General features: G+C 38.4%; 1 protein-coding gene across 1 annotated transcript in view; it reads right to left on the reverse strand.

Annotated features, from left to right (window-relative positions):
• The window catches only part of LOC110594731 (transcription elongation regulator 1-like protein), a gene marked incomplete at its 5' end in the record, with an annotated part of 59,114 nt that extends 40,035 nt beyond the window's left edge, over positions 1-19,079 (reverse strand). Inside the window, 3 exons of the mRNA XM_021708063.1 lie at positions 17,213-17,393; positions 18,145-18,291; positions 18,747-19,079. Of these exons, the coding sequence (XP_021563738.1) occupies positions 17,213-17,393; positions 18,145-18,291; positions 18,747-19,079 (661 nt within the window). The remainder of the gene's footprint in view (positions 1-17,212; positions 17,394-18,144; positions 18,292-18,746) is intronic.
• Positions 19,080-19,131: the final 52 nt, after the last annotated feature.

Raw genomic sequence — 19,131 nt, forward strand, 5'->3', positions numbered from 1 at the left:
CCTCAGCCTCCCAAGCGCGGGATGACAGGCTGAGCCACCGAGCCCGGCTGATCCCCTTTTCTACACACCCCAATTAGTAGCCGAGGCTGCCCCACCTTCCCTGGGCAGAGACTCTAACGCAGCGAGGCCCCTGTACTCCAAGCCCTAGCACACTCAATCACCTGGAACAGGAGGCTGAGCCACCCCTCCCTCCGCAGTGGTGCTGTCTCTGCTCAATGCCCAGACATATCCTTGGGTACCTGGAGCTCCCACTCTTAGGCTGACTTCCCTTTCTTGAGCAGAAAACTTGAAGCAACAGAGGTCCCCTAACACCTCACCAAGGCACATGTCTGGGCACTCAGAAGCTGTGCATGAGATCCCATCTCAGAACAGGTACCTGGGCCTGATATCTGTGGACCTGGAGTGGGGCATGCCCAGTTCAGCCCTGTCCATCACGGTTCTCCCCTCACTCTGGTTGAGTGGGAGCACAGACCACGCTGCACTCTGCAGACAAGCTGACTGCCGAGGCAACAGAGAGCTTCTTCCAGTAAACAAGAACTACGTAAATACTCATCCACATCAACAGTAACCAGTTTTCGCCCGCCTGCACCACCTGCTGGCCTGGAGCTTGAGTTATGCAACACACAAGGGAATTTGCTGACCCCAGGGAGCAAGTTAAGCCTCCTGAGACCCTACCACTCCAGCCTCACAGGAGGCAGCTTATACCCCCCACTAAATTGCTATTACAATCAACCCTTGGGAAAGCCTATATACACAGGTCATCTATACCAAAGCAACTCATACAGATCAACCACCCTAGTTCACCCAGACGAGAAAGAACCAGAGAAACAACTCTCAAAGTATTTTAAGAGTGTTACCCCTCCCAAAGGGCACACCAATTCTTCAACGCCAGACCCTAACCGAAATGAAATCCCTGAAATGTCAGAAAATGAATTCAGAGTGTTGATTATAAACAAGCTTAACAAGATTCAAAGTAAAGCTGATAACCAAAACAAAGAACTTAGCAGAACAATTCAGGAAGGGAAAGGAGAGACTGACAGCATTAAAAAAACAGAACTAAACTCAATAGTGGCGATCCAAAGATTTAGCAGTGGGTTAGACCAAGTGGAAGAAAGTATCTGAGATGGAAGACAGATCCTGAGAACTAACCCAGTCAGACAGAAATGAAGAAAGAAAAATTAAGAATGAGCAAACTCTAGGAGAAGCAAGGGATTACGCAAAGCAACCAAACCAGAAGGAGAAGAAGTTAAACTTAAAAGTATGGGGAATATATTCAAGAAAATAATTCAAGAAAATCTCCCAGGTCTTGAGAGAGACCTAGGCATCCAGATACAAAAAGCCCAAAGAACTCCTGCAAAATACATCACAAGAAGAGACTTACCGAGGCATATAGTTGTCAGATTCTCCAAAATCAACATGAAAGAATGTGTCTTAAGAGCAACAAGAGAGAAACTACAAATCACTTATAAAGGAAAACACATTAGACTAACAGCAAACTTCTCAGCAAAAACTCTACAAGCCAGAAGAGAATGGGGGTCTCTCTTCAACCTCCATAAAGAAGAAAAAGGCCAGCCAAGAATCTTACAAACTAGCCAAACTAAGCTTCATAAACAAAGGAGAAATAAAGTCCTTTCCCAATAAACAAACACTAAGGGAATTTGTTGTCTTTAAATTGGCTCTACAAGAGATATTCAAAAGAATTCTAAACTTGGAAATGAAATGATGACCTTTACTATCCTAAAAATACAAAGTTCCCAGAGCCTATAAAGCACCTAGATTCACATCCCCAGGTCAGCTAGCTTATAACACTATGGCAAGAACAAAACCTCACATAGCAACATTAATCCCAAATGTAAGTGGTCTACACATCCCATTTAAAAAAATAAGAGTGGCAAATTGGACAAAAAGAAAAAAAACAAGACCCCCCTATATACTACCTACAAGAGAGCCACCTATTGGCCAAAGACAATCACAGATTCCAAGGAAAAGGATGGAAAAAGATATATCAAGCAAACGAATAACAAAAACAAGCAGAAGTAGCCATCCTCATATCAGACAGCTTAGACTTTAAACCAAAAAGAGTGAAACAGAAACAAATAAGAGCATGATATAACGATAGGTGTATTCAACAAGAAGATTTAACTATCTTAAACATATAATACCAAACCCCGGAACACCTAAGTTCATGAAGCAAATGCTATTTGACCTTAGAAAACATATGAATAGCAATACTATGATAGTGGGTGACTTCAGCACCCCACTGACATCACTAGACAGATCATCAAAGCAGAAAATTAACAAAGACACACTGAACCTAAATGAAACTATAGACCAAATGAACCTGCCAAACATCTATAGGACTTTCCACCCAACAACCTCAGAATACACATTCTTCTCATCTCTGCATGGAACAATCTCCAAAATAGACCATATGCTTAGCCATAAAGCAAGTCTCAATAAATTTAAATAATACCCAGCATATTCTTGGGCCAATAATAATACCCAGCATATTCTTGGGCCACAGTGAAATAAAATTAAAAATCAACACTAAGAGGAGCTCCTTAAACTACACCATTACATGGAAAGCGAACAACTTGTTCTTGAATGATCCATGCATAAACAATGAAATTAGTCCAGGCTCCATGGTTTAACTTGTAATCCCAGCACTTTGGGAGGCTGAGGCGAGTGAATTGCCTGAGGCCACGGGTTCGAGACCTGCCTGGGCAACTTGGAGAGACCTCATCTCTACAATAAATCAAAAATTAGCTGGGCATGGTAGTGTGCGCTTGTAGTTTCGGCTACTTGGAAGGCTGAGGCAGAAGGATCATCTGCACCCAGCAGGTCGAGGCTGCAGTGACCAGGAGGGTGCCACTGCACTCCAGTCTGGGCAACAGAGTGAGAGACTCCGACTCAAAAAAAAAACAATTAAATTGAAGCAGAAATTTTAAAAAATGGAACAAATAAAAATAGTGGCACAACATACCAAAACCTTTGGGACACAGCAAAAACAGTTCTCAGAGGAAAGTTTATAGCATTAAATGCCTACATAAAATAGATAAAGCGATAGAAAATAAGTTGCTAAACCCTATGTCTCAATGAACTAGAAAAGCAAGAACAATCTAAACCTAAAGCTAGCAAAAGAAAAGAAATAACAAAGATCAGATCAAAACTATATGCGATTGAGACCAAAAAAAGTGACATAAAGTATCAATGAATCAAAAAGCTGGTTCTTTTAAAGTACAAACATGCCAGGCTTGGTGTTCAGCCTGTAATCCCGTGCTTTGGGAGACGGAGGTGGGCGGATTGCCTGAGCCCGCAGGTTCGAGACCCACCCGGGCAACTTGGCGAGACCTCATCTCTACAATAATTCAAAAAATTAGCAGTGCATGGTAGTGCACGCCTGTAGTTCTAGCTACTTGGAAGGCTGAGGTGAAAGGATCGCTGGAGCCCAGCAGGTCAAGGCTGTGGTGACCGGGAGCGGCCACTGCACTCCAGTATGGGCGACAGAGTGAGACTCCAACTCAAAAAATAAATAAATAAATAAACAAACAAATAAATGACAAACAAAATTGACAGACCTCTAGCTAGAATAAGCAAAGGAAAAAAGAAAGAAGACCAGTTCAATCAGAAATGACAGAGGCAATATAACAACCAATACCTCAAAAATAAAAAAGATCATCAGAGACTACTATGAACACCTCTATGGCAACAAACTGGAAAACCTAGAAGAAATGGATAAGTTCCTGGAAACACACAACCCCCCAAGACGGAACCAGAAAGAAACAGACACCCTGAGTAGGCCAATAATAAGCAATGAAATTGAATCCATAATAAAAAAAAACATTCTTCCATCACAAAAAGTCCAGGGCCAGATGGTTTCACATCTGAATTTTATCAGATATACCAAGAAAAGCTGGTACCAATTCTATTGAAACTATGCATCCCAAAAAAATTGAAGAGGAGGGATTTCTTCCTAAGTCATTCTATCAAACCAGTATCATACCAAAACCAGGCAAGGATACAAAAGAAAGCTACAGGCCAGTTTTCCTGATGAATATAGATGCAAAAGTCCTTAACAAAATACTAGCAAACCAAATTCAACAGCATATCAAAAAAATTATCCATCATGAGCAAGTGGGTTTTATTCCAGGGATACAGAGATGGTTCAATATCTGCAAATCAATGAACATAATCCACTACATACACAGAAAATCCATATGATCATTGGAGTAGATGCAGAAAAGGCATTCAATAGAATCCAGCATCCCTTCATGATAACAACCCTCAACAAAGTGGGCATATATGTAAAAATAATAAGAGCTATATATGACATCCCAAAACCAACATTATACTTAATTGGGAAAAGTTAAAAACATTCCCCCTCAGAACAGGGATAAGACAGGGGTGTCTACCTATTCTCACTACTCATTATTGTACTGGAAGTTCTAGCTAGAGCAATCCAACAAGAGAAAGAAATAAAAGGCATCCAATTTGACAAGGAGAAAGTCAAATTACACTGATCATGGATGACATGATTGGATGCCTACAAAACCCTAAAGACACCTCCAAGAAGCTTTTAGATCTGATAAAAGACTTCAGTATAGTCTTAGGATACAAAATGTACAAAAATCTATAGCTTTCCTATACATCAAGAATGCTCAAACCAAGAACCAAATCAAGAACTCAATCCCATTAACACTGGTCATAATAAAATAAAATAAAATACCTGGGAATACACATAACTAGGGAGGCAAAAGATCTCTACAAGGATAACTACAAAACACTGATGAAAGAAATCATAAACGACACAAACAAATGGAAAAACATCCCATGTTCATGGATTGAAAGAATCAACATTGTTAGAAGGAATCTACAGATTCAATGCAATCTCCATCAAAAAATACCAACTTTATTCCTCACAGAACTAGAAAAAACAACCATAAAATTTATATAGACCCAATGAAGAGCCTGAATACCCATGGGAATTTTAGACATAAAGAACAATTGTGGAGGCATCACACTTCCTGACTTTAAATTATACTATAAGGCAACAGTAACTAAAATCACATCATGTTGGTACAATTATAGATAAATAGATCAATGGAAGAGAATAAGTAACCCAGAAATAAAATCACACAGCTATAACCAAATGATCTTCAACAAAGCCAACAAAATAAACAATGAGAAAAGGACACTATTCAATAAATGGTGTTGGGAAAATTGGCTAGCCATATGCACAAGAATGAAATTGGACCCCTATCTCTCACTATATCAAAAAATTAACTCAAACACTTAGATGCAAGACCTGAAACTATAAAAATCCTGTAAGAAAACCTAGGAAACACTCTTCTGGACATTGGCCTGGACAAAAAATAATTTATGATGAAGACCTGAAAAGTAATTGCCACAAAAAACAAAAATAGACAAATGGGATTTAATTCAACTAGAAAGGATCTGCACAGCAAAATAAATCATCAGCAGAGTGAACAGAAAACCTACTGAATGAGAGAAAATATTTGCAAATCACACAGCAGACAAATGGCTCGTATCCAGAATCTACAAAGAAGTCAAATAACTCAACATGATAAAAACAAATAATCCCATCAAAAGTGGGTAAAGACCATGAATTGACACTTCTCAAAAGAAGATACAAAAGCAGCCAAAAAACATATTTAAAAAATGCTCAACGTCACTAATAATCAGAGAAATGCAAATTAAAAAATCACGAAGAGGTACCAACTCACACCAGTCAGAACGGCTATTATGAGAAAGTCAAGGAATAGCAGGTGTTGGTGTCACTGCAGAGAAAAGGGAAGGCTCGCCCACTGTTGTGGGACTGTAAACTAGTTCAACCTCTATGGAAAAGAGTCTGGAGATTTCTCGAAAACTAAAATTTGAAATACCATCTGACCCAGGAATCCTACTACTAGGAATTCACCCAAAAGAAAAAAATAAGTAATTAATACAAAAGATACCTGTACTCATATGTGAATTGTAGCCCTAGTCACAATAGCAAAATCACGGACCCAAGTTAAGTGTCTATCAACAATTGACTGGATAAAGAAGACATGGTATATATACACCATGGAACACTACAGAGCCATGAAAAAAATGAAATCATGTCTTTTACAGCAAAGTGTATGGAATCGGAGATCATCATGCTAAATGAATGACTGACTCAGAAACAGAAAAAGCGCATGTTCTCACTTGTATGTAAGTGCTAAATGTCCACAAACATGAAAATAATAGACACTGGTAACACCAATAAGGGGGGATGTGGACAAGGGGTTTGAGTTCAGAAATTACCTTTTGGGTATAATGTTCACTCTCTGGGTAATGGGCCATATGAGACCCAATTCCCACCACTACACAATATGTTCATGTAACAAAAATTCATGTGTACCTCCTGAATCCAAATAACAGTGAGGAAAAAAGCTGAAAGAAACTGTCGAATATATTATTGTTAACTATAGTCATTCTACAGTGGTATAGAACACTAGAACTTATTCCTCCTAACTGTAATTTTATATCCTTTAACAAATTCCTCGCTAATTCATGTGCTTATTTGTAATTCATATTTCTTTGCTGGTGATGGGTCTGATCATATGTTTTGTCCATTTTTGGACATTTGACCATTTTTGTCTATTCTGTTTTCGTATTGAATTGTGAGGGCTCTCTGTAGAGTCTGCATATCAGGTCTTTATTGAGTAAAGAGTTTGTGGATATTTTTCCTAATGCGAGGATTTCCTTTTTATTTTATTTTACTGCGACTGCTTTCAAAGACCAAAAGCTTTTTATTTCAATGAGGTTCAATTTTTCAATGCATTTTCTTATGTGATTCATGCTTTTGGTGTCATGCATAAGAAATATCTACCCAATTCAAGGTCACAACACTTCTATGGTTTCTATCAGAAGTTTTTGAGTTTTGGGTTCTGCAACTAGGTCAATAATCCTTTTTGAGTTAATGTTCATATATGGTACAAAGTCGAGGTTTATTTATTTGAACAAGGGTGTTCAATTGTTTGAAAATTATTTGTTTAAAAGACAGCTTTTTCTCTCTTTGACTTTCTTTGCACCTTTGTAAAAAATCAGTTGACCATATATACATGTGTCTGCTTCTGGATGGTCTACTACCATGTTATTTGGATTTTTCTGCTTTTTGCCACAAAGCCTTAATTTCTGTTGATTTATCATAAGCATTCAGATCAGTTATACATGTATCCTCCAAATTTGTTTTTCTTCTTCAGAACTGCTGTGACTTTTTTACTTACTTTGCCTGCCCGTGTCAGTTATTGAATTGGCTTGTCAATTCCTATGAAACTGGAATTTTCTTTAGGGTTGCATTAAACATACAGATCAATTTGGACATAAGTGACATCTTAGCATTATTGAGTCTTCCAGTCTATGAATACAAAATATCCTCCCATTTATTGTCTTTCTTGATTTCTCTGATCAATATTTTGTAGTTTCCTAGATACACATATTTTTATTTTCATCTCTAAATATTTCATGGTTTGGTGCTATTTTAATTATACTGATATTTTAATTTCCAATAGTTCATCACCAGTATATTGACATACAGTGGAATTTTGTACACTGACTTTGCATCCTGGAACCTTGCTAAGACCCCTCACTAGTATTGGGGGTTGGGGGCAGACTATTTGAAGTATATATATGCATTTTTATGCACATAGAGACAGTTTCTCTTCTTCCTTCCCAATCTCTATATGTTTGTTTTTTTTTCTTTTCTTCTTTTCACTTTTGCCTTGTTGTACTGGCTTGTTCTTCATCTTATAGCAAAACCACTAGCCTTCCTGCTAAACATCATGTTGGCTGTAGCTCTTTCATAGATGTCTTTTGTCAAGTTGAGGAAGTCCTCTTTAATTCCTAGTTGACTTGTAGATTGGTTTTTTTTTTTCCTTAACTGAATGGATGTCGCATTTGACAAATCTATTGTCTGAATCTATTAAAATTATTAATTATATTGTTTTTCTTCTTAGTTCTTTTGATAAAGTAAACTGCATTGACTGGCCTTCTAATGTTAAAACAGTACTGAAGTCCATGAAAACTCCCAGTTGGTCACAATGTAATATAGGTTTTACATATCACTGAACTTGATTTGTTAACATAATCTTGAGCATTTTTGCATTTTGTGTTAATTATGTTGGCTGTTATTGTCTCCCTGTAATATTTATTTGGTTTTATATAAGGGTAATTCTGACTTCAAGAGAAGAATGACTTGTAAAATATTATTCCCTCTCTTATTTTCTGAACAAATTTAAGTATTTTTTTCTTAAATATTTAGTAGAATTCACCAGTGAAGCCACCTGAGTCTGGAGTTTTCTCTGTTGGAAGATTTAATAACTATGCTTTTTATATATATAGTGCTATTCACACTTTCTACTTCTTCTTAAGTGAGTACTGGTAGCTTGTGACTTATAAATAATTTATTTAATCTGTGTTGTTGCATTTATTGTTAGAGTTTATAGTATTTTCCTGTTACTTTTTGTGTTAAGACCTGCATAATGTCCTATTTTCATTTCTGACATCAGTAATCTGTATCTTCTTTCTTTTTTCTTATTCTCCATAGTCACAGGTTTGTGCATTTCATTGATCTTCTTTAAAAAAAAAAATCAGTTTTTAGTTTCTTTGATTTTCTTCATATTTTTCTATTTTTAATTTCTTTAATTTCTACTCTTACCTTTATTATTTCCTTTCTTCTGTTTGTTTGGGTTTAACTAGTTCTCTATATTCTAGCTTTCAAGGTTAATCTTAGATCATTGATTTAAGATCTTTTTTCAACATAGGCCTTTTTAATGCTATACATTTCCATCTAAGCATTTCTTAGCTGTGTCCCACAAAGTTTTTTATATCAATTTTCATTTTCATTAAATTTAGAATACTTTCTAATTTCCTATTACTTTTTCCTTTTAGCCCATATGTTACTTGAAAATATTTTGTCTCATTTTCAGATTCTGGGAGATTTTTCTGGGTATTTTTCTGTTACTGATTTCTAACTTAACTATGTTGTGGTCATAAAATAAATTGTGTATACTTTTAACTGTTCAAACTTTTTGGCTCATTTTATAGCTTAGAATGTGATGCTGATGGATATGCCATGTGCAGATATAAATGCATGTTCTGCTGTTGTAGAGTGCTCTGTAAATGTCAATTTGGTTAAGTTGGTGGTTAGTATTATGTAAGTTCTTCAAATCCTCATTGATATTCATTAATGAGCCCTTTTGCTCCATCTATTGCGGAGATGAGTGTTGAAATCTCCAGCTATAAACATGGCTACCTATCTCCTTGTTGTGTTCTATAAGTTTGTGTTTCGTGTATTTTGAATTTATCAGAATTGTTACGCTTTTCTGTAAGTTTTTACATATGTATTTTTAGTTACATAAGGTTCCTTTTTATCTCTGGTAATACTTTTTGTTCCAAATTCTAATATGCCTAATACTAATAAGGCCACTGTAACATTCTTTTGATTTGTATTTGCGTTATTTTACAGGCTTTTGCTTTTATCCTCTCTACATCTTCATATTAAAAGTTTCCTATATATAGCATATGTTTGAGACTTCGCCTAATAATTAGGAAGTTTATAAATTTAAATTTAAATCTATCATGTTAAAAGTTTCAATTATACTTTGATCTTTTGCTTCCTTGTTCTGCCTTCTTTGGAGGTATTTATTATGGTTTCATTTTTATCTCCATAATTGTTTTATTAGTTATATTTTTTTACAATTCTAAGTATCTGTTCCATGCTTTACTATATATACATGCACACATATATATGGGATATCTTCATATACATAAACAATAACATATAAATCATATATTTAATTTGTCACCTTCAAATAATACTGTATCATACAATGAGTGGTATAAGCCTTACACATCTGTACTTCAAATTCCTTTCTCCCATGCTTGGTAAAATTGTTCACCCATTTTGATTTTACATATAATTTTGCATGTTACATCACTATTCTTTGTTATTTATGCTATCAATGATCTTTTATAACAATTAAAAATAAGTAAAATATATATTTTACCTAAATGTATTCCATCTCTGGGACTTTTTTTTGGTGTAGAAGTAAGTTTCCCTCTGTTATTATATTATTTCTGCCTGATAAGTTCCTTTATAATTTCATAAACCGGAGGTTTGTGGGTAATACATTCTTTTCAACTTTAGTTCAAGGAAATCTTTATTTCACCTTAGTTTTTGCTTGGTATAAAGTCTTAGATTGAGATATTTTTATTTCAGTACTTTAAATCTGTGGCATAATTGTCTTCTGGCTTGTACAAGTGCTGACAAACACTTGCATTTTTAATATTTGTTCTTATCTGTGTAATGTGTCTTTTTCTCTGTCTTTAAGATTTGCTTTGAATCTTTTAATCAGAAGCTTGAATATGATTTGTCTAGTTTTCATATTCAGTTTAGTTTTTGTTTTTGCTATTTTTCAGTCTTGGGGTTTTCTGAGCTTCTTGGATTTGTGTTTTGTTAAGAATAATGCCCTTTTTAAAAAAACAATCTTTGGACCGGGCTCGGTGGCTCAGCCTGTAATCCCAGCACTTTGGGAGACCAAGGTGAGTGGATTGCCTGAGCCCACAGGTTTGAGACCAGCCCGGGCAACTTGGTGAGACCTCATCTCTACAATAAATCAAACATTAGCCGAATGTGGTAGCACGTGCCTGTAGTCCCAGTTACTTGGAAGGCTGAGGCAGAAGGATCACTGTAGTCCAGCAGGTCAACGCTAGGATGGCCATGAGTATGCCACTGCATTCCAACCTGGGCAACAGAGTGAGACTCCAACTCAAATAATAATAATAATAATAATAATAATAATAATAATTTTTTACTGTTATCTCTTCAATAGTCTTTCCACAGTGTTCTATCTTCTTGTCTTTCTGGGACCTCCACTACATGTAAATTAAACTATTTGATATTATTTCCCAGCTCTGGAAAGACATGTTCCATGTTTTGTTCCTTGTGTTACACTCTGATTGATTTATCTTTAACTTCACTGACTTTTTCCTTGGCTGTATCACATCTACTCTTGAGTTCATGAAAGTAATTTTTCCTTTTGACAGCATGTTTTACTTTTCCTAATATTTCATCCTGACTTTCCTATATCTTCCATATCTCTGATGAAATTCTCCATCTGTTCATTCATGTTTTCCTCCTTTCCATTAGAGCATTTTACACATTAATCATAGTTAATCACAGAATTGTCTGATAGTTCTAACATCTGTGTCATCTTAGAGTCTAGTTCTATTGATTATTTTTTATATTGACAATGGTTTATCATTTCTTACTTGATTTGTGTGTCTTGTAACTTTCTTTGTCAAATGTTAGACATCATGAGTAGAACAATAAAGAATGAGATAGACAGGATTTATTCCTGGGAATAGACACATCCTTTCTTGTGTGAAGTTGTTAATGTGAATTTGTCAGTATATTCAGGAGTTCAGCTGGATTTGGATTTTGTTGTCATGGTTGCCTTCAGTATTTAATCCTTTAATGTCTTTTGCTTAAGGCAAGTTCTGGGGTGTGTGATAATCTTTTTCAGTATTTGTACTCCCACCCCAGCTTTCAACCACCCTTATAATCCTGTACCACAGAAAAAGATCATTTCATGTTCTTCTCCTCCACCTGTGGTAGATGGCTGTTGCTTTTCACTCAGTACTTAGTACTGGTTAGTGGACAAAGTTGTGGTCCAGTTTCATTCCTAGATATTATCATTTATCTCAGTTTCGAGTATCAGGGTGTTTTGCCATTTCTCCTTCTTTTAACAACAGTGAAAGATTCTTAAAGAGTTTTTAATCTTCACATTCACCCTTCTCCATTCAATTTTTAAGCTCATGTATCCATAATATCATAATTACTACATAAATCTTTTTTCCAACAAAAAATTGCTTTGAATTTTTCACTCATCCCAGTAGCTAAATTAACAAATGTTCACATATATTCTAAAGGATTAACAGAAATTGTTGATAATTACAGATATTTTGAAACTCATGACTCCATTCTTAGTTCTTGTTTTAGATTTATTTCTCACTTAGCTTAGGAAATTTTTTTTTAATTTATGAAATAAATTTTTTTCTAAATTTATCATGTTTCAAAAAGAATTCTAAAATGATAGTGTTGTCATGAGCAAAACATAAGTGAAAGTCTCTTTTTTCAATCTTACTGAGGATGACTTGAAAAAATTTGATCATATTAACACATTACCGATAACCATATAAACCAAAGTAAGCAAAATCAAACAAAATATAAAATGTCACCCATAATAATAATAACAGAAAAAATCAAAGAACTAGCAAAGGAATATTAACAAGCAGGATATAATGACAGAAACATATTAGGATAGTAAATCAAATATAAGTATGCATAACTTCATTTTTAAAGGCAAAGGCAGAGAATGTGCTTTGAAATAATTGAACCGAGCTTCAAACAAAAATAAGACAAAATTAATAAGAAAAATTAAACAAAAGATGTAGATAGAATGGCAGCAACCTTAATTTTAGACAAAGTAGAATTTGAGGTTAAAAAAAATTAGAGATAGCAATTTCTTTCTTTCTTGTGAGGCATAAATCTCTTCAGTCACAAACTTCTTTCCTCATAAGTCTCTAAGCTTTTCACTAATCATATCTAATACTGTAGAACGGTCTGAAGTTGTGTTAGCTTCTTCATCCTCTGAAATACTGCCTCCCACATTTGTAAACTGCCACCAAGACAGAGTGAGCAGGATATATGGCTTTCTTTGCTTCACTTTAAATTTCTGCTGAATTCTATTTGTTTTTTTTAAGAAGATCAGATAAATATACATTTGTTGTTTGCTTCCTATTTTACATATCTATTATCTTCTCTCATATTATATCTCGTTTTCATAGGAAATGTATGTTTGGTTAAGAATTTCCCTACGTTGTCGTCTCTCATTAGAGTCATAATCAGTTCTATTCAATGTTTAAAATTGCTAGTTTTCAAAGTTTCCTTGTAGTCTTTATTCTTTTCTCATTTCTTCAAACTATGTTTTTACATTAACTAATCCGTTTTTAATTTTGTCTGTTACTGCTTTTCTATCCCTTTTAATTTTCTTTTTTCTTTTCTTGCCTAGTAAGATAAACCAAAAGTTGATTTATACAAAATGTTTACTAGTCCCTGTGCAAAATCTGATTTTCAGATGTATTTTTCTTCTGGGTCTTTGAGCAAATGAACCTTTTATGAAGCAGAATATTTCAAATGCCCAGCTCATCATTTATTTTCTCTTTCCATTACTCTCTGAGTCATCTTCAACTGAAGAGAGGCAGAGCCTGTGGTTTGTTTTAGTTTGGTTTATTTGTCCCCAGCATGATGTTAGTAGAATCAGACTCTTTTTTCTTAAGCTGAGGGGCAATGTGACATGGTCAACTTTTATACAGATTTCCAGTCTCCAGCAAGACACTTTTATTTCACGTGTGTTTACTGAACAGAAGCTGAATTGATTATCTTATCCTCTCATTGCTTGATACTCAGTATAAATTCTTTCATTTCTGCATGGCTTGAGGGACCATGAAGCTCTTATTTTCAGATGTAGAAAACAGACTCCTTGGAGGATAATGTTTCGACCACGATCCTGTCTCAACTCCTGCCTGTGCTTAATCTCATGTACGAACATGCAATGCAACCTCCTTTTAGCCTGGGAATAGGAGGTACTCATAGCACTGCAGGGGAGCGGGGAGATACTGGCGGAGGTCAGACAGATGATGGATTGGAGCACCTGAGGAGAAAAGGGGTGCCCGTCTGCCCCTGGGTCAACTGCTGAGGTCTGGGAATGAATGAGTCTTTGATCATTTCTCAATTCAACGTATTCTCGTTAAGCAGGAGAATTTCTTTAAAAGCTGCTCAGTTATGATTTGGAAACCTTAATTACTAGGACAGTTGTAGTTCTGCATGTTTTTGTAGGTTTGGATTTATCTGTCCGTCAGAAGACTCTATCCGTCCCCTTGGCTCCTCTGTTTCCTGAGGATGAATTCACGCTTTCCTGGAGGAACCGCAGACACCGCGTGGAAGAATGATGCAAGATCCTACCACAGTCCTGAAGAGCTACTAGGGACTGACACAACAAAGTCCCAACGTGACGCATCTTGCATGAAGAGGCCCCCAGAGCCCAGGCACCTGCTGTTCTAGCCTGCCACTCCCCCCTCCTCTGCAAGTTAGCCATGCTCAGTTCTTGTAATTACCTGATCACACCGTGCTTCTCATATTCGTGTGTATTTGAACCTTCCATTCCCTTCGCTGGGAATTCCATGCTCCTTTCTGTCCTGAAGCAGCATCACGCCAAAGGATTTACCTGATTATTCTCTCTCCCAAGGCTCTCCTCAGAGGCTTGCAGAGAGCACACTCTACTGCATTGCTGTACACTCTACTGCATCACTAACTCGCAGGTTCCTCACTAGACTGTGTTTGTGTCTGCCCCGCCTTCCAGTTTGTATGTCGAAGCCCTGACCCTCGAGGTGATGCTATTAGGAAGTGGGCCCTCTGGGAGGTGATTGGGTCTAGATGAGACCATGAGTGTGGAGCCCCCACAGTGCAATTAGTGCCTTCACAAAAGAGGGCCCAGAGAGCCGCCCTGTACCTTCCCTTGTAAGAGGACACAGGAAGGAGGCAGCCATCCTCAAGCCAAGAAGAAGCCCTGATCAGATTCCAACCAGCTGGCACCTGGGTCTCCTATTTCCAGCCTCCAGAAGTGTAAGAAATAAGTGGCTGTTGTTTAAGCCCCGGTCTGTGTTTTCATTTATCATGGGAGCCTGAGGTGACCAAAGCAAGAGCCTTTCATATCCCCAGCTCCTGGTACCATGCCTGTAGAAAGGGCCCAAAGACAGCTTGTCTGATGAATGAGGGAAGGAATATGAACATTGGCCGGGCTCGGTGGCTCAGCCTGTAATCCTGCGCTTTGGGAGGCCGAGGTGAGTGGATGGCCTGAGCCCGCGGGTTCGAGACCCGCCTGGGCAACTTGGCGAGATCTCATCTCCACAATAAATCAAAAATCAGCCAGGCGTGGTAGCGCGCACCTGTAGTTCCAGCTACTTGGAAGGCTGAGGCGGAAGGATCGCTGGCCACTGCACTCCAGTCTGGGCGACAGAGTGAGACTCCAACTCAAAAAAAAAACCCAAAAAACAAGAAACTCCCATCTCAAAACAAAAGCATTTGATTATCATTAAATTTCCTTTGGGGTCACATACATTTCTTCCCAAAAGGCAAGTAAAATAGTGTTACAGTCATGTCTAATCCAGGGGAGAAAAAAAGCAGAGAAGAGGAAAATCAAAGATTTGACAAACAGTAGACTAGGCTAGAATGAAAAGTTTTTCTATCATGTTTGTAATAAATGTTATTTTATTGTCCTTTAAAATAAATTAGTCAAAAGATAAAATTAATGCAAATATGTTTCTAATAAAGTATTAAATATATGCCACAAAATAGTAAGTAAACAAAGTTCGTATGATAGAAAATTTATTAGAAGTGGCCATAAGTTTCTCCAACTAAACAGATATTTAGCATGTTTATAGTAAGAGTTCCCTAAGAGGAAGGTGAAAGCATGCTGGAAAATGTCTATATGACACTCAAGGATAAGCTGGGAGGAGGAAAGTTTACCCAAAGATTTTGTAGAAATGAGCAAAATGATTTCACTATTTTTTAAACTAAATCTGCTCATTGTTTTGTAACAGTTGTTGCCAGCACAGTAAGAAATTAAAATATTATTTTTTCATATACCAACAGAGTCACTCAAAGAGAAAGCACGCACATATAATACATGCCATCTAATCATCTTTTATCATCATTAAATTAAATAGGCATCGGGCTCGGTGGCTCAGCCTGTAATCCCGCGCCTTTGGGAGGCTGAGGTGAGTGGATGGCCTGAGCCCGCGGGTTCGAGACCCGCCTGGGCAGCGAGACCTCATCTCTACAATAAATCAAAAAATCAGCCGGGCGTGGTAGCGCATGCCTGTAATTCCGGCTACTGGGAAGGCTGAGGTGGAAGGAATCGCCGGAGCCCAGCAGGTCGAGGCTGCGGTGGCCGGGAGCGGCCACTGCACTCCAGTCTGGGCGACAGAGTGAGACTCCGACTCAAAAAAAAAAATTAAATATGAAGAATGATCATCTTAGTGTAAAATGTTTATAAATGTATACATGTACAATGCTCATTCAGATTTCAACTAATCACCAATGCATAGTTTCAAGGACAGAAGGTAAGATGCAGACAAGAATCATTAAGGCCTCTGAGAAACACAAATAATTTCGTTGCTCTTCCTGGCTTATTACTACACAAGATTCATGGCAAATTGGAACAAATATGTAGGCAAATGGAGAAGAAAATAAATATATCTCCTAAACCAGCACTGCATTATCCACAGGAACATTTTCTTATTGCTAAATTTTAGAGACACATATTGAGACAAGCTAGATAGGTAGGAAATTATAAGAAGATAATGGAATTCTGAAGTCATAAAATCTTCCATAATGGAAGGTGTTGCAAGACAATTTTGGCACGGGCAGAATCTGCTTTTATAAAACAATCACATGTTAAGGTGATTTTAAAAATTAATTTAAAAATTCATAAGATGATTTTCTTCTCCTGTTGCTATCTAGGTTTATTATACAATCTTTCATCCAGAGATTGTTTCATGGGTGTCCATTCCAGGACAAACGTTCTTTCAGGTCACTGGACTCCAAAGATAGAACAAAATCCATCTTCCAAAGAGGGCATTTTATTTTATTTTATTCATTTTATTCCATCTCTACTTCACCCCCAACTAAAGGCAAAATTCACCAAGCTCATGCATGTACCCGTGTCCTACAGACCAGCGAACTGCACTGCACGCACGTTACCACAGGCAGGCAACATTTTTGGAAGACTTGACTGATCTGTGAGCGCCCCTGTTAAGAGCTATCAGCAGAAAACATGATCCAATCCTAAAAACAAAGCACCACAAGCACAATTCTCTGCAAATAAAGCTATCTCTTTATTTTAATAGATCCTATATTCAAAAAAAAATAGCGGCTATATTACCCAAGACTCAATTTTAAAAATGTATGCCCATGGAAAGAAATTATATTTTACGAAGATAATTATTTCATGAAAATGACAAACGTGGTGTTTGTACCTAAAACTAACATACGATAAAAGCCAAAGACACAAAAGCATATTGTTCACGTTATTTGGGCACCAACCTGGTATAGGCTGAGGCGCTAACACCACTGTGGGAAGAGGTCTGGAGGCAGGAGCTGGCCTGGACAGAGACACGGCTACTTGATTTGCCAGCAAAGGGGGCTTTTCACGCCCGTGGAACAATCTTGACTCTTCAGGTTGTACCCACGTTGAGTCCAGAGCAAAGGAATTGTTAAAAAAGATCTGTCCAAAATAGAGCAAGCACAACACTTACGATAAGGCACACCACAAAAGCAACGCATGACTATGAAAGTGGGTGTGTGGTCTTACACTCATTGAACACTGACCACTTTATTATGGGGGACTCTGTAAAAACATCACCGTAAAACTTAAATAAAGGCCCACAGAGCTCTGATATGGGCCATCTTTAAGGTCTCTTAGGCTGGTCTTCAACGACTGACTTGGTCACTTACGCCCAGCAGGCAGTTTACAGACTGAGGAATCGCCTCCAATGGGTTCGTTCGCATGCTGTAGAAAGTCAATGTGTCCCTTTTTCTTGAGTTTTTGTGTCAGCAGTATGCAACTGGTAAATTCGAATTCAAACCCCAAACAATCCGAAAAATGAAAACCCAAAGCATTCATAGCAAGACAAGCTCACTTTTAAAATTTAAACTTACATCCTAGAATGCTTAAGGCTAGCTTTAAATCAACGGCTACAGATTTGAAAATCAAAAATGAAAGGCTAGATTCCGATTCAGAAATTGAAAATTGAACACTGTTCCGTGGAATGCGAGGATTTTATGCTAAAACAAAATGTCCTCATCTGCTGATGTTTTTGAGCATATCAATCTAATTCTGAAAGGATTTAGCTCTACACCTAGAGGGCCAATTTATTGCAATTAGAAAATACACAGTACTTTTTGTTTCTACGGCAATACCCAACCGCTTCACAAAGAAAAGTCCCCTTGTCCAACTAAATGACTTGCATTTTTACCTTGCAGTTAGGTATCCTTTTGTCTATCCAACTTTTCCCCACAGGAGCCAGGAGAGCAGAAGGGCAGACACGTGGGAAGACGGGCACCAACTCCACAAGGGAAGAAGACGGCAGTCCTAGGGGCGGAGCATGGCCCCCAAACAGCCACTGCAACCAAGCGCGAGAGGGAGGTGCTTGTTAGCTTGGCTCAGTCAACTTTGCTTTGCGCAGAAACTCTACCCTGGTGCTCTGAAAGGGAAATTCTTTAGGGGTCTGTGTGTATGGGGGAAAATGCCTCTCTTTCCAGTCAAGAGAAGTGACAAGCATTTCCAAACCCAAGGGAAATCTGAGTGTTTTCATAGCCGAGTCATCACAAAGCATCTCCAACACCGCGTTCCTCAACACTGACAAAGCGCTAAGCGGGAAGCCACCAGCCCGCGGCAGGAAGTGGGCTTCGGCCCCGAGATCACGCGAGACCCCCACGAAAAGAGCAAAGCAGGGCATCTCCTGCGTGATCTGTGAGCGGCTCTACTGGGACAGCAAGCGTGGAGTGGCAGCTCGTCGTGCCCCTCTCGGCATAACCTCTTGCACTAATCACAGCGGCCCTTTAAAAAGCAACTCACGCTGTAAACGGCAACGAGCCTGCCCAGACGAAATTCCGGGAAGCTGGGAGGCAACGCCCCCCGGGCCCAGCCTCGCAACGCATCCCACGGCGGAGAGCACCTGCGGACCGCGTCACGGAGGCCCCGGGACACGGAGCGAAGCGGCCAGCAGGGGCAGAGGCGCCCGGTTCGGGACGCGGCCTCTCGCAGGAAGGGCTCAGCCCTCCCGGGGGCCCTCAGGAAGGAGATGCCTCGGCCCCCAGCGGGCGGCACTGCGGCGCCCCCTGTCGCACCACCACGGGACGCGCTTCGCGTCCCTCCGCCGCGAAAGGGCTCCTGCGCCAACGGCAGGGGCTGCGCAGCCCGGAAGCACCCGGCCGATTAGGCCACAACTTCAAAGCGCCCT

The sequence above is a fragment of the Carlito syrichta genome, unplaced genomic scaffold (assembly GCF_000164805.1).
Source record: "Carlito syrichta isolate Samal-C Ts95f unplaced genomic scaffold, Tarsius_syrichta-2.0.1 Scaffold55979, whole genome shotgun sequence".
NCBI lineage: Eukaryota > Metazoa > Chordata > Mammalia > Primates > Tarsiidae > Carlito > Carlito syrichta.